Raw genomic sequence first — 21,720 nt, forward strand, 5'->3', positions numbered from 1 at the left:
ACAGGGACTAGAGACACAGAAAGGAGGGGCTCTACCTCCCTACTGGCAGGAGCCAGCCAAGAGGCAAGTCTAATAGGACTCTTCCCTTTCTCACTCCCTCCCCAAGCCCCTCCTCAGAGCCAACTTCCGATTATTTTGAAAGATAATCTTCCAGCCATCCTCCCCTCTAAAACATCACCCATTTTCCCAAGACTTACTCCATTCAGTCAGAATCCATAATCTGGCCCCACCCTAACTATCCAACCTGATTTCCCACTACTCCTAACGCACCCTCTGCTCCAGCCCAGCTGTCCCACTTCCTCTTTCTCCCTCCAAGTCTTTATTCCTACTCTTAACCTCGGCATGAATTTCCATTGCCCTCACTCAGCCGTTGATGTTCAAATTCTCCCATCCTTTAAGAACCTAGCTCTTCCTCCACACCCTCTGGGAAGCCTTCCTTGACAATACCAGCCCACAAGAATCTAACTCCTTTCTCACTTATTGTCTGTGCCCCACAATTAGTGCCTAATTATATACTGCCCTATTTTATTAATTGTATATATGGCACAATGTATGTACCACTTAATTATATCAGTTTAGAATACTGGTTCCTATAAGAATGCTTTAGGATTGCAGGATTTAGAGCTCCCAGGGACCTTTGAGAACATTTAATCTACCAACTCGATGAATGAGGAAACTGAGGCCGGGAGGAGTGAAGACCAAACCTATTTCACCAGTGATTTTGAGTTTGTCTCCCCAACCAGATCGTAAGCTCTTTGAGATCCTGGACCATGCCTGGTACTTTTTTGCATCCCCCATGCACCCTAGCAGAGGGTGGTAGGCTTAGGAAATGCTCTCCTTTAAAGAGTTGTTGTTTGGTAGATTGGGGAAGGGAATAAACATTTATGTGGCACCTACTAAGTACCAGGCACCCAGCTAAGAGCTTTACAAATGATTGATTGAGGTGATTGATTTGGGGAGCTTTGATTGCTACTGGGCTATGAGTGGAATAACGGGGAAAATATATTTGAGTTTTCAATGAGTGATTTTGTACGAGGCCTATAGGTGGGAATTTGTTTCAGAGGCACAAAGCCTTCTACTGCTCAGGTGAAAACCCCTAATGGACTAATTCCTAATAAGGTGTTAAATAACTCACCTGCCAGAAGGTATAAATAGGAACACGGAGAAGGGGCACTGCTTACCACAAAAGAATGAATTACTAAAGGCTGAAAGATAGGGCTCAGGAACACCCTTCACAAAATAAGGGAAGAATTCTCTCCAATAACTGTAAAGGATCAGGGAGTGGACCCAGTGCAAGATTCACTCTGCAGGGTTAGGGAGGGGACCTGGAGCTGGGAACTATGGCTCTGGGAATATGAATAATCATAAAATGTCAGAGTTGGAAGGGATCCCCCCCATACTAGTGCCTTCCTTCTGTTGATTATTTTCAATTTAGCTTATATACGGTTGTTTGTAAATAGTTACCATGTCGTTGCTGTGAGCTCCTAGTGTGTGAGCTCCTAGTGTGTGAGCTCCTAGTCTGTGAGCTCCTAGTGTGTGAGCTCCTAGTGTGTGAGCTCCTAGTGTGTGAGCTCCTCAAGGGCATCAACTTTCCTTTGCCTCTCTTTGTATTCCCGGGATTTAGCACATTGCCTGGCCCTTAGTAGGTTCTTAATAAGCATTTATTGATAGACTAACAGGGGTTCTTCATCTGGGATCCATGAACTTGTTTTTAAAAAGAAATGTATTTGGATAACCATTTCAATATATTTATTATATATTGTAATCATATTTAATTTGCATATAATTGTAAATGTATGGTATATAGTTTCCTTTGTAATCCTATATATTTTATTTTATGCATTTGAAAATATTGTTCTGAGAAGGGGGCTGGGGCACACAAAAAAGTTAAGAACTGCATTTTATAGATGAAGGAATTAAGGTACAGCAAGGTGAAATGATTGCTCAAGGTCACATAGTGGAAAAATCCCCAGGACTAGAACCCAGGTTTTCCAAATCCAATAATGGCACTTCTTTCCACTATTCCTTTTTGGGTGGAAGAGGTATTTCTTGGCAGAGAAGCTTTCTGGAGGCCATTTATAAACCACCACAAAGGCCACTTACTTGCTCTATACTTAGGGCCTGCTAGTTTTGTCCTTGGCCTTATGCTGTTTCCTTTTAATTATATCTATATCTATCTATCTATCTATCTACACACACACATATTTTATTTGCCTCTGACTTTGAGGAAACTTTAAGGCTGACAGGTTCATTTTCTGAACACACCCAGAAACAAGCACTTGTACACATGCATAGATAAAATAAAACAACATATAACTGAATAAGAGGTCAAAAATCTGGTTGAGGTAAATGTTTGTTGAACTGAATTGAATTATTCCTTGGGGGATCAGAGAGTAAGCTTCTGGAGCAGGAAACATTGTTCAAGTGCCAAACTGGAAGGGTCAACCACTCACCCCACCATAGCATCAGTTAAGTCCCTGTGAGCAAATGTATTCCTTGACCTTTTCCTAACCCTCACAACCACCCCAGCTCTGAAAGTTCCCATTTCTGTTGGGACATGGTGTATATGATTAGAGTGTCCCTGGCCAGCTCAGAACGTCTAGAAGGTAAAATTATATGCCCAACATCTCAGGGGGTCTCCTTGAATTGATTGATATGTATGTCACAAGAAGTAGTGAAGGCTATGTCTGTTGAAATACCAGTCCCTGGATTTTAGCACTGGGGAGGGTGCTGGATCCACATCCACCCCCTGATGAGTGATTTGGCCCATGCTACAGATTCAACAAGCATTTGAGCATTCAAATTCAAGATCCAGGCAGTGGGTATACAAAGGTTTTCTAGTCCTCATGCCTACACTCTATAGTACAAATGGGAATATAATTACTGTATAAGAGAAAAAATAAACAGAGTGCTCTGGAGGATGGGGGTTGGGGGTGATTAGGTCGAATTCACAGGCCTTGGCACTTAGTTGTATTTCTGTGTAGGGAGGGAAGGAGGAGAGAGGGATGTAAGGAATGGGGGGGGGGTGTAGGGAGAGAAAGGAGCAAAAGATCATGAAATGTTGAGTTTGGGTGACTGGAGGATAGTGGTACCATTGACAATAAATAGGAAAATTGGAGGGAGGGGCAGAGAAAAGGCTGACACTGGGGTGGCATGCAAAAGTTTTTTCCCCATTTTGGACATAGAAAAGCTGAGGTGCCCCTAGAGGTGGATACACTCCCATTGAGGTCACTGTGCCTAGTCAGAGTTCAGCCCATGCTGTTCTTTTTCAGCTGTTTCCAAATCCCAGTCTAGTGTCATGGCCTAAAAAGAAAAGTTTTCAGAGGTCCCCGTGCATCTATGGAGTTTCTACGGCTGTCAGTCTTGCGCCTTATAACCCCGCCTGGGGATGTTCCTAAACCTCCACCTGGACTGTGGTTGGAAGAAAGCTAGATAGTTACTGTGCTCGCCTCCTGCCTTCCCCTGCTTTTGCCCTGTGAGAGAACCAGGCTGCGTTTCATTGGTTAAGCTATGCCCAGGTCCTTTAAGGAGAAAACGTGTAATTCCAGTAATTTTATTGGACTCAGGTTTCAGGCAAATGGAAACAAAATTGCCTTTTAAAAGTGAAGGATCCATACAAATGAATAAAACAATAATAATAATAAAAAGCCACCCGCGATTCCTGATGAATGGTATAACGCATTTTATGATATGTTGGAAGTGAGAGAGACACCCAGGGGAAAAGGGAGGAGGGAAAAAGAACAGCCCTAACACTCCGCTTTCTGTTCTGCCCTTCTCTTTCAAAGGAATTTCATTTGCCTGTTATAAAGTGAAGCATGAAAAGCTCCTGGTAGAATTGGTCCTTGGCCCATCCGGCGCCCAGAGCTCGATAGTACAGGTGGACGCGGCGCGGGCGGCGCGCTGCCAAATACTTGTGGCTTAGAGCGAGGGGCGGGGGCGCCTCCAGAACCGCTCCTGGCGGGGCTTAGCTCGCTGCGCACAAGTCAATGACAAGCTCCCGGCGGCTGCAGGCACCCATGAGCCACTTTCCCACTTAATTCCTATAAGGCGACACTGGTGGCTTTTATGATAGGAGCCGGGCTGGAGAGACGAGACCGAAGGGACAGCAAGGTGGGTTAGCGTCCGAATCTTTTCTCGCTCTCGCTGGGGAGGAGAAAGGAGGCAGGGAAGGGGGAGCGATGGGCTGGAGCGTAAAAGGAAAACGGTTCGTTTGCGCAAGTTTCTGCTGGTGGTGCAGGGCAGGTTTCCTAGCGCCCGGGCAGAGCAGGCGGCTTCTTTTCTTAAAGTGACCCTTTGCTCTGAAGGGAGAAGTGGGGGGCGCAGTGGGTAAGGGAGGTCCGGGCAGCGGAGTCGGTCTTCTTGCAGTCCTCTGTCACCTACAACTCGCCGGGCTGGGTTTGCACGAATTCGCACTCGGTTCCATCCCCGCCGCCGCTCCCTGGCTCGTCCGACCTGCAAAACCCGGGATTTGAAATCCCAAGGCGGCTCATAGAGAGCGTGTCCACGCCAGTCCGCCCTCGCCGCCCCTTCCCTCCAGAAAACGCAGGTTGGGATCCACAGTGAAGCGGAAAACAGAAACCCCAAACCAGTGGGGTCTCTGACATTGGCTCCTACCAGAGACAGGCTCTGTGATCTTCCTTTTAGGGGGTGCTGGGGGCGGGGGGCGGGAGTGATGAAACTGCGTGGAAGCCTTTTAAGTGATTAAAAGAAACAGGTTAATTAGGATGTACATGGTTAGTTAATGTCCCCTTCGCACTCCCACTACCCCATTCATTACCAGATACGAAACTTTAACCAGCTACAGCGGTAACCAATCCTTGCCAAATCTGACTCCGGGGTGGGGGGGGGGAGGGCAGAAGGGGCACTGAAAGCTTTATTTCAAAGGTTCTGTGGCTTTCTTAGTTCGGGGACTGTGAGGAAGGGTGGCGTTGGCAGGGGCTGAACTCTACAGGTTGCGGGGGAAGCCACCCAGGTCCTGCAGCAGACCCCAAAACTGTGCCAGAAATGAACGAGGCCGAGGGGAGGCGGAGGCTGCAGTCTATCCCCACTGTGTTCTCTCTGGACTTTATGCAGGGATGTGGAGCTAGGAGGTTCGCCTTGCTTCCTCTATCCCTGGGTGACCCTGGACTCTGCCGGGGGGGGGGGGGGGGGGGGGGAGGGGGGAGGCTGGGTGGGCTCTCGCTCTTTGTGAGAGGGGGAGACAGGCCAACCAGAGGGTCGCGTTCCCGAAGATGCCATGCAGGTTTCTATCTTCGCACTGCTGTGGTTTGGGTGTGTGGAGATCTATGCAGTTGTGGCTGTCGAAAGACTGTCCTTGGCTGTAGGAATAGGTTGACTCGACTGGAGTGTTTGAGATGCCGGCCTTGGGGTGCGTCTGGCTGGGCTGGCTGGGTGTTCACTCCGCCCGCAGACCAGGCTGAAATGCATTCGCTGTTTCCCTGAAGTTGGAGTGGAGTAAATCCGAAATTCCTTGAGGGCTGAAATCTGCGGGGAAAGCAGAATGCTATTTCTGGGTCTGAGCCGTAGCCCTTGCAAAGAGCAGGAAATGAACCAGGATCTTGGCTCCAGGTCCCCTCCCTCGCTTCGCAGAGCGAGTCCTGCACTCGGTCGGCTCCCTGATCCTTTGCACTTGTTGACGAAGTTGCTTGGAAAGCATGCTTCCCTTATTTCGTGAAAAGCATTTCTGTGCCCCAGTCTAAATTGTAAACTCCCATACTTGCATAGGGGACTGGGGGCGGCTCCGGGAGGGGGGGGGAGAAGGGAAGCTCTACTTTTTATGACGTCTACTGTGCAAAAAGGCCTCTGCAAGATAGGATGTGTTCAAGACATCTATATTTGACTGATGGTAGAACCCCTCTAAATTCAGTATTTTTTAAATGGTAATGAATCGGCTGAAATAATCCAGTTCTTTTCTCTCTTGGTAAAATGTCGGAGTCATTTGTGGAGGCAGACAGAGGGAAGAATGCCAAGTTCGAGTTTCTCCTACCACCCCCCCCTCCCCAACTTCAACTCCTTACGAAACTTTCACCCAAGTGAATCGGAAAATTGAAGCTCTCCCAGAGGCCTGGTGGACCCCACTAAATTCACCTCATTGGGTGTGGCAAAAAAAGGAATCTATATACAGCCCTCCCTCCCTGACTCTCTCTCCCTCCTCCTTCCAAGGGCCCAAGCTAGGAAAAATGCCTAAGAAAAAGCACCTAGCATCTGCTTTCTCCTGTGCCCCGGGTAAATCTCTTCAACTTTGTGAAAATGCACACACACACACACACACCCCTGGATACATAATAATCCATTGCAATTTGCAGAAAATACAAAAAAGAATCATACTTTGACTTCGTAATCTCAGTACTGAGAACATGCTCTTAAATGTCAAAAAGGAGTAAAAAGGAACTATCTAATTAAAAATATTTATAGCACTATTATTTGCATTTGCAGAAACCTAAAAGAAACGTAGATGTCTAACAAATGGAGAATGACTTAGCAAATTGTGCTAGGCATAATTAAGATTGAAAAATCCAAGGAATATAAAGCAAGTTGAGAAGACCTTTATTGTAATAGTTCAAAGCAGAATCTTTGAAGAACAGTTTACCCTCCATGTTCTGGATGAAAGGGGAAAAAAAAAGTGGGACTCAGGTTGTTATGAACCTGTTATGTGTTGAAATTCATCTATTCCAGTGGCAATATTTGTAAAGTAAGTCTAATTGGATTTCTTTTTTGTTTAAAATTAACTTTATATCATTGAAATACCAATTAAAATAATCTCTTGAATTTATCTAGAACTTAAGTGGAGTTTTTTTTTTTTCTCCAAGAGATTTTGTATCTCACCTGGGTTAGATAGCTATTTTTATCCCCATATTACAAATGTGAAAACTGGCACAAAGGGTTAAAAGTGACTGCCTGAGATCACAACAGCAAGTCAGTGGTAGAAGCAGATCTAGAAACTAGGTTTCCCACTGTCCAGTTCTGTGCTTTATCTACCATACCATATCATACCACTATAGATAGCTATTGGAGATAGAACTACTAATAAGCTCATGATATAGATCACTGAATACAGCTCCCTCTCTCTCTCCCCCTCCCCATATGTATGTATATGTGTATGTACATATGTATGTGTATATACACATACATATATGCATACACACCTATATGATGTGTATATATATATATACATACACGTATATAATTGCATACAATCTCTATCACTTATCTGTGTGATCTTGGGCAAATCATTTAATCTCCCCAAGCCTAAATTTCCTCATCTATAAAATGAAGAGGTTGGACTTTATGAAATCTAAAATTCCCTCATGGCTCTAAATCTGTAACCTTCATGGAAATGAAGGGTGGAGATGGGCCCTGAAGGGTGGTTAGGATCTGGGGAGAGAGAGAAGTTCCCCCTGAGGGAAGTGACCTCAGTAAAGTGAAGTTGGAGAAGAACACAGAGGTAGAAGATACTTATGGGAGGTAGTGAGAGAAGAGGATGGATAGGCATCTGGGCCCCTCTTCACACACTACATCTGTGTTGTCTTCAAAGAGCGGCCAAGAAGAAGGAGGTCACTGGCCAAGTTGTGGATTCACAAGTCATTTTGGAGAGAAGAGGAGTCCTATGTGACTCCCCCCCCCAATAAATAACGTCTACTGGCAGAATAGTATCAGCTGTTACTAAAAAAGAAGGTGGCCTTTTTCATGCCACATCTGCTGTAATGACAATGCAGCAGAAGTTCATGGAATCATCTGGCTGTTAGAGCCACAGGAATCATAGCAATCCTGTAATATAATCTACTTATTTTATAGAAGGGGGTGGGGAGAGAAGGAGGAAAAGAAAGAAGAGATTAGAGAGAAGGTAATTTGCTGAAATCTAGACCAAGAACCTAGGGCTTCTGATTGTCAGTCAAGTTCCCTTTCCCATGGGTTCCTTGACTGTCCATAAGTGATGTCCCACAGCAGCCTGAGCGTCCCAATGGACTGGCCACAGTCCATTTGAGTAGAGGCTAAGAGAAGGCATATCCTGACACTCTAGCCTCTATTTTAGTTGGCCCTTTATGTCTGTTCAAATAAAATTATGTTAGACTGATTTTTTTAAAGACATGCAGAGCAGCAATAAATATTCAGGGCCATTTGGGCTATTTAATTCTCTTTCTGTCTTGAACAGCATAATAGGTTTAAGATAACTGCCTCTAAAATTAACCGTCCTTTTATTTTTTTTTTCTTGAGAAACGTGTCCCGATAAATCTTTTCTTGAGAGGTGAATGTCATATCAAGTGGAATTTGTGCATTTTCCTTCACCTGGGCCATCCACAATTTTTTTCTGTCTCCTGTGTTGGAGATCAGGAGATTATAGCACACTTCATTCAATTTTAGTAGTGTCAGGAAAAAAGAGGGGTGCTTTAAAAAATGCAGATGATCATGGAGATAAAGGTGGTCTGCACCAGGATCTTTGTTGGTATTTACACTAATTACCCAGGTGTATAATTGTACACCACTGTTTGTTCAGTCCTCTCTCAGCCACCCAATAGTACAGGTTGGGCCAGTGAGATAGCTGTGCAGTTTATTTTCTTTTGGCTAGGAACTGCAGAGATGAATAGAGGGAGGGGAATCTGGGGTTGAGAGATTTCTGCCAAAAGCAATTTGGAGTCTCCTTCATATTAGTCAGAGATTGTATTTTTCCTTTCTGAAGCTGCCTGCCTCATACTAGCTTCCACAGAGGGGTGTGTGTGTGTGTGTGTGTGTGTGTGTGTGTGTGTGTCTCTCTCTTTTCAGTTTTTTTTTTTTAATTTTCTCTTCATGGTTTGTTAGTTTTCTCATGACTTGGCAGAAGTGAGAGAAAATGTTAAGAAAGCAAAGGAAATAATATAATGATAATAGATCCTTACAGTAACCCTGCATTATTATTGTCTCCACTTTACAGACCAGAAAACTCAGATACAGAGAAATTGAGTGACTTGCCCAAGGCACATAGCCAATGAGTATCTGAGGCAGGATTCAAACTCCAGTCTTGGATGTTACTACTTAATAAAAATAATACAATAGCACTATGTAATAGCAAGATTACATAGACCTAATTTAACCAGAGTATAACAGATAATTGAAAGGAATATTCATCTTCAGTGGATGAATGCTTTAATCCCAAAACTAGATTGTAAAATGAATTTAACATTTCTCTATTGTAGAATTGGGCCTGGAATTTTTTTTTTAATCGTCCTTTCCCCTTTTCTGAAGTCTTGTTCTTTTTTTCTTTTGGGAGGGGGGAGGGCAGGGCAATTGGGGTTAAGTGACTTGCCCAAGGTCACACAGCTAGTAAGTGTTAAGTGTCTGAGGCCAGATTTAAAGTCAGATCCTCCTGACTCCAGGGCCAGTGCTCTCTATTCACTGTGCCACTTAGCCGCCCCTCTTTATATGTTTCTTAATGTGCTCTTATAGTTCATAAAAAGAAGAAAACACGCTTCAATAAACGTCTTTGATACAGATATCTCCCAAATCTAAATCTCTAGCCCTGATCTTACTCGTGAACTCCAAAGCTATATCTCCACAGGACACCTCCAACAAGATATCCTGCCAGCTTCTAAAACTCAGTATGTCCCAAGCTGAGCTTATTATCATTCCCCTTAAACCTGCTCCACTTGAATTTATTGCTATATTATTGTCTATAGCAATACCGCTCACCCACTTGGCCCATATTTGAAACTTTGGCATTGAAAGATCATAAAATTTAAGGCTGAATGGGGCCTTATCTGCTTCAATCTTCCTTTCCAGGCTCCATTCATTTTATTTTCCTGGATGTATTTTAGGTTCAATTTAGACTATCCTGTTTGCTTTTCCTGAATTTGAAATTGTGTCTCTCACTACTGAGTCCTTGTCCAGGCTGCCCTACACCTTTCAAAGCTGTCGAATGCACCCTAGATCACTACCATGGACCTGGACTATTGCATTAGCCGTACAACCAAGACTTCCACCTTTAATCTCTCTCTTCTCCAACCCACCTTGACAGAACTGCCAGATCAGTCTTCCTTTTGTGTAAGTTTGGTTGTTACTTCTCACCTCATAGAGTAAGATTCAAATACCTTTGGCCCTGAAAGGCTTTCCCCAAGATGGAGGCACCACCCTGCCTTTTCAGCCATGGACTTGACACTCCAGCTAAACGGCTATTTTCTCATCTCTGATTTTTTCTCACACTGCCCTTGTATGAGCTTCTAAGTGTCTTTCTTCATCCTCTTTACCTATAAAATCTTACTCATTCTTAATGAGCATCTCAAATGCTACTGCCTCCATGAAGGCTTCCTTGATTCTTATCTTTCGGTCTCACATGACATGTAGTTTTGTGAGTCCTCTCCAATAGAATTTCTACTTTCTATTTGAAGGAAACAAATGTGTACAACAGATAAAAATTTCTAGAGGGAGGGCACTGGTTTCTGGGAAGAAAGGAGAATGATTAGTACAGTCATCCTGTAAATTAGGGGCCCTTAACCTGGAGCCTGTGAACATTTTAAATGCAAATATATGACTATATTTTAATATGATAGGATTCCTTTGCAATGTTATATATCTTTAAATATATATGACTGTATTTCAGTATAATTGGTTTCCTTTGTAATCCTGTATATCTTTATATATATGTATATATATATATATATATTATACACACACACATACTGTGTGTATATATATATAGTGTGTGTGTATATATATGACTGTTTTTCAGTATAATTGGTTTCCTTTGTCATCCTGTGCATCTTATTTTATGCATTTATGAACATTATTCTGAGAAGGGGTCCATAGACTTAACCAAATTGCCAAAGAGGGCCATGACACAAAAAAGATTAGGATGCTTGTTGGTGGAAGTGGTACCGGAGAGTCTGAGGGAAGCTCGGCATTCTGTAGAGCAGAGGTGAGGAGGGCGTACATCCCAGGTATGGATGACAGCCTTCAAATGACAAAAGGTAGGAAAGATTGTTCTTCTGCCTTCAATAGAAAGAGAGAGATGAGGAAGGAGACTGTAAGCTCCATGAAGGCAACAGCTGTTATCTATTAACAATGTACTAATAACGTATTAATAACGTATCCCCAGTACGGCGTTTTCACACAGAATCTGTGGAATTGCAATGGGACAGATCTCCACCTTTCCCAGATATGTTCTCTGTCATTTCTGGGCGACCAAGCAGCAGCTGGTGGGGTTTTTCTGACTATACGAAGCTGGTGCTTCTCCCTCGAGTTGTGGGAGGTGCTGGCCCTCTCTGATTTCCTCCAGCACAAACTCCTCTCTCCCTCTTCACACTCCCCAGGGCACTGAGTTCTGATCTCTCCATTTTGATTTCTCTTTTCTCTCTGGAAGATTTTTACCTTTTTTTCCCCTTCTACTTATTCCAGATCCAGCCCCTTAGAGTAAGCTTCTTGAGAGCAGAAATTGTCCTTTAAAAAAAAAAATCTGTTCCTCCAGTGTTTGGAACATAGCCCTCAATGATGTTTGTTGAATCAAACTGATGTGAGAACCAGGTTGTTTGCTTTCCCATTTCACGGGGAGAGTGATCTTCTTCCTTTGCCACAAGATTAATTTGTCTCTTTTGCTTCAACCCATCAGTCCCTTCCCAAGAGGATGCATCCTTTCCAATAGCATCTTCCCATAAAAAAGTTAAGCGAAATGATCTAATGTAGTCCAATAATTCACATCCCTTTCTACTTTTGTATTTGACCATTTTTTTTTTTAAAAGATGTGTGCTAAATTTAAGTTTAGTATTTTGGAATCAACATTGACCTTTGTGTTTAACATGAGTTTTGTTAGCATTATATAATCCAAGATTTGGAGCAAGAAAAGAGGTTAGAGATCCTCCAGTCTAGCCCCCACGTTTTAGAGAGGGGGGTCTAGAGAGGTTAAGTGCCCAGGTTCACAAAGCAGAACATGATTGAAAGAGGATGTGAACCCAGGTCTTACTAACAGCATGTCCAATGGTCCATCTCCTACACCTCCCTGCCCCTTGATGCCTTAGATAGTTTTTTTTTTTGTTTACACTTTTTTTTTTTTGCTTTTTGGAGGGAAATTGGGGTTACATGACTTGCCCAAGGTCACACGGCTAGTTTTTGGGTTAAGTGTATGAGGTCAGATTTGAACTCAGGCCCTCCTGACTCCAGGACTGGTGCTCTATTCACTGAGCTACCTAACCGCCCCTATGTACACTTTTACAGTCATGTTCACATTGTTCTTCCAGTTCTGTCTTCACTCTGCAACGGGTCATACAATTCTTTCCAGATTTGTTTGAATTCTTCATATTTGTCATCCCTTAGGCACAATAATATTCCATTGCATCCATATACATTTGGCCACTGTTCAGCCATTGGGCCATAATTTGTTTTAACCCTTCTGCTATTATAAATAGTACTGTGGTCAATATTTGGGTAAATGTGGGACCTTGGAAGAATACTTAAAGAATCTATGTCTTTAGCATAGATTAACACTTTCTATTGACAGATCAAAATGTTTCCTCACCTTAGAAATTATCTCTGTGGGATGCTGTGGCCAAAAACAATTTGACACCCTGTGGCCTGACTTCTAGTGAGAAGCTCCTTGGACCTTCATTTGACTGATACTTCAATGACAGGCACACAATCTGTCAAGGGGCCAGTACTCACATCTAGGTTGGACCTTCCAGAGCATGGCCTTCCGGAACCCAAGGTTGAAGGCAAGTCATAATGAAGCATCGGAGTAGAAAGAATATTGAGATTTTACCTTGAAAGTCTTTTTTTTTTTTTTGACAGATCCATTATGTGGTTGACATTGACCTAGGCAAGTTAAATGCAAATCAGATCCAAATATAAATAAGACTTTTCTAAATGATTTCCTTCAACTCTAGGACAATTCTAATGTAGATGCTCATGGGAACATAGACTTTAGCTCGCTCGATCTCTCCCTTTTTTCCTCTCTCCATCCTCCTTTTTCTTGCTCATGTTCTTGTCCTGTAAGATAATGTGGATAGACTAGGACCTCTGGATCGCTCTGGCAAGCTTTTGCCAACCAGTTCCAAGATGATGGTCCTGATAGGGTTGCTTCTGAGGTAACAGTGGTGTTGGTATTTGCTGGTTTATACATGTTTTTGAAGAGTTGATAGTGGAAATTATTGGAAAGGTGATTGTTAATAGATTCTCTGTGAAGACTTACACCCTCACTCTCCTGCCCAAACTGTGTCCCCAGCCCTGAAGCTATAGAACAAAGCAAAACCTTGAATCCAGCACAGGAAAACTCTGTTAGCCAGACCCCAGCTAAGTGGTGCCCAAGTTAGGCAGAGATTGGTGGGAACTGGGAGAAATAGGGTAGATCGAGACAGTTGCTTGGGAATAAGCACCTAACCTTGGAAGAAAGAAGAGAATTACAAGGAGAGTTCATTTTAGGAATTCATCTAAATTTACAGTGGTCTTGGGATCAGTACCAAGTTGCAGTTTGCTAAAATTACCATTTTCTGCTCTTCAAATGTTATACTTCCTCAAATGAGATATTTGTAAAGTGCTTAGCCCAGTGCCTGGCACATAGTGCTATATGAAATGTCAGCTGTAAGGTCTTTTTCAACAAACAGAATCTCAGTTTTTAAAAAGAAACTTCAGAAACTATCAAACCTGCATGTAAACAAGAATTCTCTTGACCACATCTCCAACAAGTGTTTAGCTGGCCTTTATTTGAGATATTGAGGGGAAAACCACTTCCTGCCTCCTACACAGCTCAATTCTGGACTTTTGGACAGCTCTAATTCCTAAAAGAGGCAGCTAGGCGGTGCTATGGATAAAGTGAAAGGCCTGGAGTCAGGAAGTCCTGAGTTCAAATCCAGCCTCAGACGTGTACCAGTTGTGTGACCCTGGGCAAGTCACTTCACCCTAATTGCCTTAATTTCCCTATCTGTGAAATGAGCTGGAGAAGGAAATGGTAAACCACTCCAGTATCTTTGCCAAGAAAACCCCAAATAGGATCATGAAGAGTCATATACAACTGAAATTGCTAAAAAAGTTTTTAGCAATAATTGCTAAAAGGCTTTACATAAGTAGGGTGGCAGAGGGGAGAGACCACTGGATTTGGAGTTAGAAGACCCAAGTCCCAATCTCAGCTCTGCCATTTATTACTTCTGGGACAATGGGAAAATCACTTGACCCCTCTGGGCCTCAGTTCCCTCTATAAAATAAAGGAGCTGAAATATGGTATGGTGGAAAGAATGCTGACTTTGGAATCAGAGATTCTAGTTCAAATACCGTTTCTCCATCCCCCCTCACCACTACTTGTGTAGCCTTGAGTAAATTACTAGATGTCGTAGAGCCCTGAGCCAGATTTCCATTGTGCTAAGGTTCAGCAGAATACTACACGGGTTTCATAGCATGACACAGGGTCCTTGTGCTCACACTTGTGTGACATCCAAAGCAAGGCAACACAGGTCACATGGCAGTCCGTGGAAGGAACTGGGGATGGTTTATCTTGGAGAGAACACTTGGAGGGAAGCATGATAACTATCTTCAAGTATTGGAAAGACCATCATTCCAAAGGTGACTTCAATTTATAATTGAAATGTTGAAAATATAATTGAGGAAGAGCTAGAAACATTGGATGGAACTTGCAAAGAGGCAGATTTAGACTTGAAAATTTTCCTAATATTGATGATAAATGGTACATATGTGGTATTTCATGTTACCCTATTTTTATTATCATTAGAACAACCCTGAGTGGGAATATTAATATCCCCATTTTACAGATGGATACAGACAGCGTCTTCTTTCACATGTTCTTTGCAGTTAATTGGGCATTTATGATATAGTCAATCAATGCTGTTCTTAAAACAATATTGGTGTTACTGTATACAATGCTCCTTTGGTTCTTACCATTATTTTGTGCAAATCTATCCATGTTTTTCTAAAATCAATTTCTTATGCAATAAGATCTTACAGCTAAATAGTTCTATAAAAATATTGTCTCCTTTGGTCAATAAACATTTATCAAGCACCTACTACATTCCAGGCACTGTGCATAAGAGAGACAGGCAAGAGATGTTTTATGTTGGTTTTTTTTTAAAGCAATTGGGGTTAAGTAACTTGCTCAAGGTTACATGGCCAGTTATTTCTGAGTGTGGTGCTAAGTGTCTGAGCCTGGATTCGATCCCAGGTTATCCTGACTCTGGGGCCGGTGCTCTTACTTGCTGAGCCACCTGGCCGCCCTGAAAGAGATGTTTTAATCTCATTTTCCAAGTGAGGAAACTGGGGTGTAGACCTTGAACCTGTTTGTGTCTTCTGACCCTAAGTTCAAGGTTCTTTTGACTCTACCTTACTGTTCCAACAGTTGGAGATGGTCTTAGGAGGGAGGGAACCAGTTTCCCCTCACCAAAAGTCTTCAAGAAACGGATGGATAATTCTTTGTTAGAGATGTTATAGGACAGTGTTCTTATCCTGATAGGTCGATCTCTGAGCTTCCTTCCAATTGTTAGCTTTTGTGATTCTGTGAAGTATTCTATCCATTTTACAGAAAAGAGAACAGAGGCTGTGTCAGGACTAAATTGCATGTCTTCTTCCTCCAATTTTCTCTTTCCTCCATAGGTGCTATCCTGCCTCCATACACGAATAATGAAGTATTCCTAGGTTGATATGGGGTGAAGGAGAGGGGGAAATTATAGTGAGACAAACCTGCAGACCAAAGGAGTGAATCTCCAGGGTTGAAATTTTAGTAATGAGGGAGCTAAACAGGGAAGGGTTTGTTTTGTTTGTTTTGGGGTTGGGTTTTTGGGGGTTGGGGGAGAGGGACCTCAGTGGTTTTCTCCTTCCGGCTCAAAATCTCGGATCTTATGAAAGGACTGTTCCCTGGATCCCTAAAATTATGCCCCCAAGACAGCCTCAGTTTGGAAGGCCAGCCCATTGTTCGCTTTTCCATGTAGTCCTTGGTCCTGGAGTGAGCCTTAGTCTTTCCTTGCTGCCCTTTTTCCTCTCTGGCTTCCACCTGGTGCCTGGAGAAGGGTGGAGGAGTGGGAAAGGTAGGGCTTAATTCAGAGACTAGCTCTCAGCTCCCAGGCCTTTGGCTGCTTCCCATAATACTTGCTGGACAATTCACAATACAGCTGTGTTTTGAGGGCTGAAATAATAGTTTATTAAAGCTATTGGAGGGAACGAAGTGGGGTGGGGTGAGGGGAAGGGTTGCATTTCTGCCTTCCAACAAGAGAAAAGCCAGGTGATGAAACAGGAGGCAGGGCCTCAAATGAACTTAGCACCTTTCATTTCCCAGTGAATAGGCACTGATTATATTAGAGCTGCTGCTATAGTTTGCATTGAAAAAAAAAACACATTTTTTTTTTAAAGAAGAATAGTGAAAGTCCAATTGAATAGGAATGAATGCCTCAGTGGCCTGGGCCTGCAGAGTGAAATTCTAGAAGGGTAGAGGTAGCAAATAAAAGGGAGTGGGCTTGATTTGCCTTGGACTTGTCAATGATTCCTTCTCACTTGGCAGCCTTTAAAGGGAGCTAGTTCAGAGCAGCATTTTGTGTGTTACTGTCTTTTCTTAGACACTGTTTTTACCCCTGTAGGTGGAAGGAGGTACATGTATCTATCTGTGTGTGTCCTAAAAACCATCCCATGCTCTGGGATCCTTATTGTCTAAAGCTCCGTTTCCCAACCAGTGTCCCGACACTTTAAAGAGATACCAAGCCATTCCAAGTGTGCTTGGGTTTCATTCACTCCCCTTTCCTTACTCATTTCCCATTGTCAGTTTTGGACTTTTTTGGACTTTAACAATACAGATGAGCTGCCACTAAAGCAAAAGGTTGATGAAATGTGTCTTTAGTTCTTTATGTTGTCTCCTGGAACTTCATGTCAAACACTCCCCACCCCCACTTCCCAGGTAGTCTGTGTATTCCTGCTGGCCTAAACACTAGCCTGAAGCCCAGGGCAGAAGAATGTGTCCAGCCTGCTTTCCCTGAGATGTGCAAACTCCAAAATTTCCCCACCCTCGTATCAAATCTCCCCTTCGTTCTGTCTGTGCCGCAGACCTCAGGTAGGTGTTCAGAAGAAAACATTCTGAATCTACTGGCTGGCTGGCTACGGACTGAGGCTTCTACTTTAACCCTTCCAGGGCTATTTGCATTTTAAAAGAGATTTACTAATCCAGAAATTCTAAAACTGGAATTCCAAGAAGTGGGATTTACTGAATTGTCGGAAATGATTTGGGGTAGGACCAATCTTCCAGATCAGCCTCACCTCATATTATTTGGGCAGCCTACTGATTCCCTTTGTATGTAAAACTGGCCCTGGGAGAAAGGTTGAGCTTATGATGACTGGTGGAAAGAAGAGGAAGGAGGGCTGTATAGAAGGAACTCACACATATGCTGTATTTGACAGTAGATAATATGTATAGAGAGAAATGGGGATAAAGGGATAGCTAGCTTCCACCTCCCATTACTTTCCAACAAAGTCACGCAGAAGTGTGAAAGATGGATAGGGTTGAGATAAATTGGACAGAACAATCGCTTTTGAGAAAGCTCAAAGCAAGATTTGGTGAGTTCCAGGACAGGACCACACGTCCAGGTCTAAGTCTTTAGTATCATTTTTCTGTAGATTCCTAAAGAAGCCCATAATATGTTTATTATAATCCAAAAATCTTGATTTAAAAATAATAAGGGCAGCTGGGTGGGCCTTGAGGCAGGAAGCTCTGAGTTTCAAATTTGACCTCAGATACTTGACCCTTACTGGCTTTGTGACCTTGGGCAAATCACTTAACCCCAATTGCCTCACCTCCCCCCAAATAATAATAGATACATACCTCATAGTTTAGATTCCATGAGGCTGTTATGGATCATAGGGTCCCAGTTTAGAACTGGAGAGGACTTTAGAGGCCCCCTGATCCAATGCTCTTTTGTAGCAGATGAGGACCCGAGGCCTAGGAGCCTGCCCTGCCAACAAGAGTGGGGCTCCCTCCCACAAACTATTAGAGAAAAACATAAGGCGGACTATGTAGCCAAGCATGAACTAGGGTACTAGAGTCGTTTATACTGGAGTTCAGAAAATGGAGATATCGCTCGGAGCTGGGGAATTCATGGAAGGCTGCATGGAGGAGGTGAGATTCAAGCTGGGGCTTGAAGAATGACTAGGCTTAGGATCCGCAGGGAGGAGAAAGGAGGACATCATGGGCAGGGTGTGCAGTATGAGCCCAGGTAGTAACATCTGTGGTGTGTTTGGGGGAATGGTGCATATTGAGAAGCAGAAAATTAGGCTTTATGGGTACAACAGGTTAATATTTTGGAAAGTATCTATGACAATGTTGGTTACCCTAGAGGCAGCAGAATATGATGGAAAGATGCTTGTGCTCAGCATCAGGAGGCCCAGGTTTGAATTCAGGTTTCACCTTGGTGACTTTGAGCAAGTCACAAGGAAGAGAGATTGACCTGCAGTGGCAGAGCCTCAACTCGAACCCAAATCCTCTGATCCCACTGCGTCCAAATCCCAAGTCACTCTGCAGATGGGAGGTGTTACTAGCATCAGTCCCTACCACATGCATCTCTTTTTTCTTTTCTTTCTTTCCCTCCTTTTTCTCCTCTTCATCTTCTCTCTACTTGCCATTCCTTTTCTTCCCCTCCCTTTCTCCTTTCTTCTCTGCCTGTGCTTTTGGACTGCTGGCAGCTATGACTATGACTGGTCCAGCGGATTCCCACTATACAAAGTCTCTGGAACAGAGTGGGTGGTCTGAGTGCTGATGACTACTATACTTAAATGTGATAGAGGGAGATTTACAGCCATACCCCCTTATCAGGGGCATTCCTAGGGGGTCATAGTATCTCTGTGATCCCCAAGGTAACCTATTTCCATGGGGAAGGGCAAGATTCCCCCTCTCCCCATCCAGGCAAACTTCCAAAAGAGTCCAGCAGGATATACCAGCTAGGTGTCCAACCCACAAATTGGAAAATTGGATTCCATGGTAATAATATTCGCCTCCTAGCTTCCCTGGCTTCCATCAAGTCTCAACTAAAATCCCACCTTCTGCTGGAAGTCTTTGCCAGTCTTTAATCTAAGGGCCTTCCCTATGAAATTAAATTATTTCCAATTTATCCTACATACATCTTGTTTGTACGTGGCTATTAGACTGTGAGCTCCATGAGAACAGGGGCTCTCTCTTTTTTATCTTTCTTTATCATCAGTGCTTAGCACATTGCCTGGCACTTAGTTGACTGACTGTTTGATATAACAATGAATACCAGGTGTTTGCCAATAGTAGCCCAGACTACAAGCACAGATCTGGAGCTTCATTCTGCCTCCTGTTTCCTCCAATCAGACCCGGATCCCATTAAAGGCATTTGGTGTGGAATGAAGCTGTGCTCCGGATACACAGTGATCAAGATGACATAAGAAGGTGGCTCAGTCGCCTGGACCAGGTGTTTGCCAGATACCAAAGCCAGCCACTCACTCGACGGTCTTTCTGTTTCTCTGTGATTCTAGCCTGTTCCTTTCCACTTCTTCTCCACCAAAACAATAATGACAATAACTTTCTTGGAGGAATCAACCATTTAAGACCACACCACTTTAAGGTCCCTAATTTAAACAATATAGGTCACAACATCCACGGCTACCACCAGTGACCAATAATCTTGCTTATTTATTTATGGGAGGTCCTGATGTATGTGACATAATGGAAAAGATATCTGATTTAGTGTCAAAGGATTAGGTTTGAATCACTTAACCTGTCCGGATCTTGTTTTCCAGGGTCAGCTGGTGGTGCAGTGGTTAGAGTATTAGGTCTAGCGATACTAAGTCTTGAGATAAAATTTGCCCTCAGGGGCAGCTAGGTGGTGAAGTGAATAGAGCACCGACTCTGGAGTCAGGAGGACCTGAGTTCAAATCTAGTCTCAGATGCTTAACGCTGACTAGCTGTGTGACCTTGGGAAAGTCACTTAACCCCAACTGCCCTGCCTTCCACCCTACAAAAAGACCAAAAAAAAATCAGCCTCAGATACTAGTTGAGTGTCTTTGATAAGTCATTCAATCTCTGTTTGCCTCAGTTTCCTCAATTGCAAAATGGGGATAATAACAGCACCTACCTTCCAGGTTGCTATAAGGATCAAGTGAAATATTTGTTAGGCACTTGGCACAGTGCCTGGTACATAGTAAGCATTATATAAATGCTAATTATTATTATTATTATTACATCTGTAAAATGGGGTAGATTGGGCTAGAGTGGGTTCTTATCCTGTGGTCTGTGAACTTGGTTTTTTTCATATTTTGATACGTGTGTTTCATTATAATTGGTTGCTTTTGTAATCTTACATATTTTATTTTATGCAATCAAAAACATTATTCTGAGAAGAGGTCCATAGGCTTCACTAGACTGGGGAGGGGGCAGGGGGAGAAAGGGTATCCATGTATTCTCTAAGGCATCCTTTAGCCCTAAATCTCCCTATTTCTGTCTCTCTGCCTCTGTCTCTCTCTTTGTATATACTAGTTGTTGAATGTATGTGTGTGTGTGGTTGTCAGAACTGGATCCAGGACTATAAGGTAAGAAAAGAAGTCATCACCCCAATGTACAAGCCATGACAAGGGACACTTTTCATTGTTGCTTTTTACAAATGCGCCTACTTTTAGTGCCAGGATATCCCACTCATTATGGCACGAAGGGTGTGTGTCTTGTGATAGGTTGGGTCACATGTGTCACAGCACTCAGATACCCCATCCCGACTGCTGTCAGGCCGATAGTTATAGGCAACACCTGCCTCCTAGGAGTCCTACAGGTAGCTCTGGCAATACTATCCCTTGGCCTGGGGCCAACATTCTCCTCTCCTCTTCTTCTGAAATCTGTTCTATATCAGGTAGTGTCATAGTGAGGTTCTAGCCTATGTTGTTTTATTCATTGTGACAAATCAGTGCATCTTGCTTGCAGGGGAAGGAACTGAGAAAAGGTGACATGTTATTGTTCAGGGAGCGTGGTATTAAGGCAATGAGACATCATTATATGAAGATTTTAGAAGGGTCTTTTGCAGAGTGTTACTGATTTAACAGAGCACATCTTAGCAGTGCAGGCCAAATTTGCAAACAGATTCCAAAAATATGAGAGCTGAATGAATGCGTGCTGTTACTGAGGATGCCCATCTCTGGCCAGAGAAGCCTTCCAGGTTCATTTCCTCTTAGCAGCCCTTTGAAACAGCAGCATGGTGCCAGCCAAGCATTTCTAAAATGTAGTATGGGCCTCCATTAGCGAAGACATATAATATACCAAGGAACTGGTTACCAGCAGTGTCTCCAGTGACTGGGGTGTAATGACTCGGAGCCTCCCTTTGCCAACATACTCCAACTACAGTGTAGATCAAAGGTTATTAACCTGGGGTCAGTAAACTTGTTTGTTTTCAGTTTAATATTTTATTTTCCCCCCAATTACATGTAACAACAATTTTAACGTTCTTTTTTCAAATTTTGAGTTCCAAATTCTGTCTCTTCATCCCTCTGCCCCCTCCCATTGAGAAGGTAAGAAATTTGACATAGGTTGTACGTGTGTAGTCATACAAAACACATTTCCATATAAGTCATGCTGTGAAAGAAGACGGACAAAAAACCCAGGAAAAATAAGTAAAGAAAGAGTATCTTCAATCTGCATTCAGGCTCTCCTTGTTCTTTCTCTGGAGATGGACAGCACCTTTCATCATAAGTCCTTCAGAATTATCTTAGGTGATTGTATTGCGAGAATAGCTAAGTTATTCACAGTAGATCATCATACAATATTGCTGAGTAAACTTGTTT

At 43.1% G+C, this 21,720-nt stretch overlaps 1 protein-coding gene and 1 long non-coding RNA gene across 5 annotated transcripts in view; one reads left to right on the top strand and one right to left on the bottom strand.

The window, feature by feature from the left end:
• Positions 1-600: 600 nt before the first annotated feature.
• Positions 601-21,720, top strand: part of ZBTB7C (zinc finger and BTB domain containing 7C) — a 161,130-nt gene continuing 140,010 nt past the window's right edge. For 2 of the 4 annotated variants that reach the window (XM_069104593.1, XM_069104631.1), the window contains exon 1: positions 3,962-4,110. In XM_069104593.1, coding sequence (XP_068960694.1) covers positions 4,066-4,110 — 45 coding nt within the window. In that variant the 5' untranslated portion in view covers positions 3,962-4,065. Of the gene's footprint in view, positions 778-3,961; positions 4,111-21,720 lie in introns of those variants that run through there. The other 2 variants (XM_069104604.1, XM_069104613.1) reach the window with 2 other exon arrangements.
• LOC138174386 (uncharacterized) lies at positions 3,538-6,785 on the bottom strand. Its single transcript, XR_011171697.1, has 2 exons — positions 5,211-6,785; positions 3,538-4,452 (listed from the first exon to the last, which is right to left on the bottom strand). It is a non-coding gene; the product is annotated as an uncharacterized lncRNA (long non-coding RNA).

This window comes from Petaurus breviceps, unplaced genomic scaffold (genome assembly GCF_028583685.1).
Source record: "Petaurus breviceps papuanus isolate PSGF00001 unplaced genomic scaffold, PetGlider_PUasm1.0 131, whole genome shotgun sequence".
NCBI classification, from domain to species: Eukaryota; Metazoa; Chordata; class Mammalia; order Diprotodontia; family Petauridae; genus Petaurus; species Petaurus breviceps.